The sequence below is a fragment of the Coregonus lavaretus genome (genome assembly GCF_964263955.1).
Source record: "Coregonus lavaretus genome assembly, contig: HAP1_SCAFFOLD_5005, whole genome shotgun sequence".
Taxonomy (NCBI): domain Eukaryota; kingdom Metazoa; phylum Chordata; class Actinopteri; order Salmoniformes; family Salmonidae; genus Coregonus; species Coregonus lavaretus.
Window position 1 is genome coordinate 37,982 of NW_028162232.1, and position 6,242 is coordinate 44,223.

The 6,242-nt window shown below is 42.7% G+C and overlaps 1 protein-coding gene across 1 annotated transcript in view; it reads left to right on the forward strand.

Annotated features, from left to right (window-relative positions):
- LOC311119436 (AP-5 complex subunit zeta-1-like) overlaps positions 1–4,640 on the forward strand; it is a gene marked incomplete at both ends in the record, with an annotated part of 36,533 nt that extends 31,893 nt beyond the window's left edge. The window contains 4 exons of the mRNA XM_084194129.1: positions 2,257–2,399; positions 2,809–2,927; positions 4,205–4,332; positions 4,543–4,640. Coding sequence (XP_084050255.1) covers positions 2,257–2,399; positions 2,809–2,927; positions 4,205–4,332; positions 4,543–4,640 — 488 coding nt within the window. The remainder of the gene's footprint in view (positions 1–2,256; positions 2,400–2,808; positions 2,928–4,204; positions 4,333–4,542) is intronic.
- Between the last annotated feature and the right edge of the window lie 1,602 nt (positions 4,641–6,242).

Genomic DNA, 6,242 nt, shown 5'->3' on the forward strand with positions numbered 1-6,242 from the left:
GCGTGGGACAGTCCTAGCCTGGTATCTGACTATATGTATGTGTTGTAGTTACTAGTGTGGGACAGTCCTAGCCTGGTATCTGACTATATGTATGTGTTGTAGTTCCTAGTGTGGGACAGTCCTAGCCTGGTATCTGACTATATGTATGTGTTGTAGTTCCTAGTGTGGGTCAGTCCTAGCCTGGTATCTGACTATATGTATGTGTTGTAGTTCCTAGCGTGGGACAGTCCTAGCCTGGTATCTGACTATATGTATGTGTTGTAGTTCCTAGCGTGGGACAGTCCTAGCCTGGTATCTGACTATATGTATGTGTTGTAGTTCCTAGTGTGGGACAGTCCTAGCCTGGTATCTGACTATATGTATGTGTTGTAGTTCCTAGTGTGGGACAGTCCTAGCCTGGTATCTGACTATATGTATGTGTTGTAGTTCCTAGCGTGGGACAGTCCTAGCCTGGTATCTGACTATATGTATGTGTTGTAGTTCCTAGTGTGGGACAGTCCTAGCCTGGTATCTGACTATATGTATGTGTTGTAGTTCCTAGTGTGGGACAGTCCTAGCCTGGTATCTGACTATATGAATGTGTTGTAGTTCCTAGTGTGGGACAGTCCTAGCCTGGTATCTGACTATATGTATGTGTTGTAGTTCCTAGCGTGGGACAGTCCTAGCCTGGTATCTGACTATATGTATGTGTTGTAGTTCCTAGCGTGGGACAGTCCTAGCCTGGTATCTGACTATATGTATGTTGTAGTTCCTAGCGTGGGTCAGTCCTAGCCTGGTATCTGACTATATGTATTTTGTAGTTCCTAGCGTGGGACAGTCCTAGCCTGGTATCTGACTATATGTATGTGTTGTAGTTCCTAGCTTGGGACAGTCCTAGCCTGGTATCTGACTATATGTATGTGTTGTAGTTCCTAGCGTGGGACAGTCCTAGCCTGGTATCTGACTATATGTATGTGTTGTAGTTCCTAGCGTGGGACAGTCCTAGCCTGGTATCTGACTATATGTATGTGTTGTAGTTCCTAGTGTGGGACAGTCCTAGCCTGGTATCTGACTATATGTATGTTGTAGTTCCTAGCGTGGGACAGTCCTAGCCTGGTATCTGACTATATGTATGTGTTGTAGTTCCTAGCGTGGGACAGTCCTAGCCTGGTATCTGACTATATGTATGTGTTGTAGTTCCTAGCGTGGGACAGTCCTAGCCTGGTATCTGACTATGTGGATGTGTTGTAGTTCCTAGCGTGGGACAGTCCTAGCCTGGTATCTGACTATATGTATGTGTTGTAGTTCCTAGTGTGGGACAGTCCTAGCCTGGTATCTGACTATATGAATGTGTTGTAGTTCCTAGTGTGGGACAGTCCTAGCCTGGTATCTGACTATATGTATGTGTTGTAGTTCCTAGCGTGGGACAGTCCTAGCCTGGTATCTGACTATATGTATGTGTTGTAGTTCCTAGCGTGGGACAGTCCTAGCCTGGTATCTGACTATATGTATGTGTTGTAGTTCCTAGCGTGGGACAGTCCTAGCCTGGTATCTGACTATATGTATGTGTTGTAGTTCCTAGTGTGGGACAGTCCTAGCCTGGTATCTGACTATATGTATGTGTTGTAGTTCCTAGCGTGGGACAGTCCTAGCCTGGTATCTGACTATATGTATGTGTTGTAGTTCCTAGCGTGGGACAGTCCTAGCCTGGTATCTGACTATATGTATGTGTTGTAGTTCCTAGCGTGGGACAGTCCTAGCCTGGTATCTGACTATATGTATGTGTTGTAGTTCCTAGTGTGGGTCAGTCCTAGCCTGGTATCTGACTATATGTATGTGTTGTAGTTCCTAGCGTGGGACAGTCCTAGCCTGGTATCTGACTATATGTATGTGTTGTAGTTCCTAGTGTGGGACAGTCCTAGCCTGGTATCTGACTATATGTATGTGTTGTAGTTCCTAGCGTGGGACAGTCCTAGCCTGGTATCTGACTATATGTATGTGTTGTAGTTCCTAGCGTGGGACAGTCCTAGCCTGGTATCTGACTATATGTATGTGTTGTAGTTCCTAGTGTGGGACAGTCCTAGCCTGGTATCTGACTATATGTATGTGTTGTAGTTCCTAGCGTGGGACAGTCCTAGCCTGGTATCTGACTATATGTATGTGTTGTAGTTCCTAGTGTGGGACAGTCCTAGCCTGGTATCTGACTATATGTATGTGTTGTAGTTCCTAGTGTGGGACAGTCCTAGCCTGGTATCTGACTATATGTATGTGTTGTAGTTCCTAGCGTGGGACAGTCCTAGCCTGGTATCTGACTATGTGGATGTGCTGCCCTCTCTGGTCACGGCTGGAACTGCGGTTGAGCTGCTGCACTCTCTACTGGACCTGCCCTGTCTCACTGCTGCACTCACCCTACAGATCAGGTACACAGACACACACACACACACACACACACACACAGACACAGACACAGACACACACACGCAGACACAGACACAGACACACACACGTACAAATAGAATGCATACATACACAATAAATGTGTTTATATCAAGGTATCTGTAAGATGGTCCTCTGTAGCTCAATTGGTAGAGCACGGCGCTTGTAACGCCAGGGTAGTGGGTTCAATCCCCGGGACCACCCATATGTAAAAATGTATGCACACATGACTGTAAGTCGCTTTGGATAAAAGCGTCTGCTAAATGGCATATTAATGAAAGATGGTGTAAAAACAAATCAATCAGTAACACACACAATGTTCCTGGAAGCATTTCAGGGAAACGGTGGACAACTGCAGTCTACAACTGTAACACTGATCTGGGTGTGTGTCAGGTCTGCATGCTTCCCTGTGTCTGAGCCAGGGGGGCGTGGTCTGTCATCGCTGGAAGCTTTCCGAAGCCCCGCCCATAGAGGCCTCTTCCTGTTCCTGTTGAGAGGGGAGGCAGGGTCTGGTAATACTACTGTAGTACTACTATAATATTACTTTACTACTAATAATACTACTGATGTTCTCCCCAGGCGATACCATGGCCAGACTACTTCCTCTACTGTAATACTATAATACCACTACTGTAATACTATAATACCACTACTGTAATACTATAATACCACTACTGTAATACCACTACTATAAACTGTAATACTACTACTGTAATACTATAATACCACTACTGTAATACTATAATACCACTACTGTAATACTATAATACCACTACTATAAACTGTAATACTACTACTGTAATACTATAATACCACTACTGTAATACTATAATACCACTACTGTAATACTATAATACTACTACTGTAATACTGTAATACCACTACTGTAATACTATAATACCACTACTGTAATACTATAATACCACTACTGTAATACTATAATACCACTACTGTAACACTATAATACCACTACTGTAACACTATAATACCACTACTGTAACACTATAATACCACTACTGTAACACTATAATACCACTACTGTAATACTATAATACCACTACTGTAATACTATAATACCACTACTGTAATACTATAATACCACTACTGTAATACTATAATACCACTACTATAAACTGTAATACCACTACTGTAATACTATAATACCACTACTGTAATACTATAATACTACTACTGTAATACTGTAATACCACTACTGTAATACTATAATACCACTACTGTAACACTATAATACCACTACTGTAATACTATAATACCACTACTGTAATACTATAATACCACTACTGTAATACTATAATACTACTACTGTAATACTGTAATACCACTACTGTAATACTATAATACCACTACTGTAATACTATAATACCACTACTGTAATACTATAATACCACTACTGTAATACTGTAATACCACTACTGTAATACTATAATACCACTACTGTAATACTATAATACCACTACTGTAACACTATAATACCACTACTGTAACACTATAATACCACTACTGTAATACTATAATACCACTACTGTAATACTATAATACCACTACTGTAATACTATAATACCACTACTATAAACTGTAATACCACTACTGTAATACTATAATACCACTACTGTAATACTATAATACCACTACTGTAATACTATAATACCACTACTGTAATACTGTAATACCACTACTGTAATACTATAATACCACTACTGTAATACTGTAATACCACTACTGTAATGCTATAATACCACTACTGTAACATTACTCTATTTCTCCCCAGGCGATACCATGGACAGACTGAGCGTGCTCCATGACCTGCTGATGGAGGCAGCCGATTGGTCCAGAGTCATCCAATCAGCTCAAAGTGTTCCAGTGCTGCTGCATGTCTACTTCAACACAGTTACCACGGTAACACACACACACAGGCTACAACCAGAATAAGTCAGACATAAAACATGTATTTTGTGTATATAAGTACAGCTTAGGTGTGTGTGTCTGTGCGTGTGTGTGTGTGTGTGGTGTGTGGTGTGTGGTGTGTGCGTGCGTGTGCGTGTGTGTGTGTGTGTGTGTGTGTGTGTGTGTGTGTGTGTGTGTGTGTGTGTGTGTGTGTGTGTGTAGGTATCCGATGAGAGGTTGCTGGCCCAGCTGGTGTTAGTGCTGCTGGAGAGAAGCAGTCTGCTGCTCAACATCCCCAGATACACTGCAGAGATACACCGGTCAGTACACAGATACACCGGTCAGTACACAGATACACTGGTCAGTACACACAGATACACCGGTCAGTACACACAGATACACCGGTCAGTACACACAGATACACTGGTCAGTACACACAGATACACCGGTCAGTACACAGATACACCGGTCAGTACACAGATACACCGGTCAGTACACACAGATACACTACACAGATACACCGGTCAGTACACAGATACACCGGTCAGTACACACAGATACACTGGTCAGTACACAGATACACCGGTCAGTACACAGATACACCGGTCAGTACACAGATACACCGGTCAGTACACACAGATACACCGGTCAGTACACAGATACACTGCAGAGATACACCGGTCAGTACACAGATACACCGGTCAGTACACACAGATACACCGGTCAGTACACAGATACACTGCAGAGATACACCGGTCAGTACACAGATACACCGGTCAGTACACAGATACACCGGTCAGTACACAGAGATACACTGCAGAGATACACCGGTCAGTACACAGATACACCGGTCAGTACACAGATACACCGGTCAGTACACAGATACACCGGTCAGTACACACAGATACACCGGTCAGTACACACAGATACACCGGTCAGTACACAGATACACCGGTCAGTACACAGATACACCGGTCAGTACACAGATACACCGGTCAGTACACACAGATACACCGGTCACTACACAGAAACACCGGTCAGTACACAGATACACCGGTCAGTACACAGATACACCGGTCAGTACACACAGATACACCGGTCAGTACACACAGATACACCGGTCAGTACACACAGATACACTGCAGAGATACTGTCACGGACGTTGAAGGACGGGTCAGACCAAGGCGCAGCGTGAAAGGCATACATGTTTATTATTCAAAATAATTGTATTATTGTCATGGGAAACATATGTTAACGTTGCCAAAGCAAGTGAAATAGATCATAAACTAAAGTAAAAACTGAACAGTAAATATTACACTCACAAAAGACATTTCAAATGTCATTATGTCTCTATACAGTGTGTAACTATTTGCACATCATTACAAGTACAAAAAGGAAAATAAATCAACATAAATATGGGTTGTATTTACAATGGTGTTTGTTCTTCACTGGTTGCCCTTTTCTTGTGGCAACAGGTCACACGTCTTGCTGCTGTGATGGCACACTGTGGTTTTTCACCCAGTAGATAAGGGAGTTTATCAAAATTGGGTTTGTTTTCGAATTCTTTGTGGGTCGCTGTAATCTGAGGGAAATATGTGTCTCTAATATGGTCATACATTTGGCAGGAGGTTAGGAAGTGCAGCTCAGTTTCCACCTCATTTTGTGGGCAGTGTGCACATAGCCTGTCTTCTCTTGAGAGCCAGATCTGCCTACGGCGGCCTTTCTCAATAGCAAGGCTATGCTCACTGAGTCTGTACATAGTCAAAGCTTTCCTTAAGTTTGGGTCAGTCACAGTGGTCAGGTATTCTGCCACTGTGTACTCTCTGTTTAGGGCCAAATAGCATTCTAGTTTGCTCTGTTTTTTTGTTAATTCTTTCCAATATGTCAAGTAATTATCTTTGTTTTCTCATGATTTGGTTGGG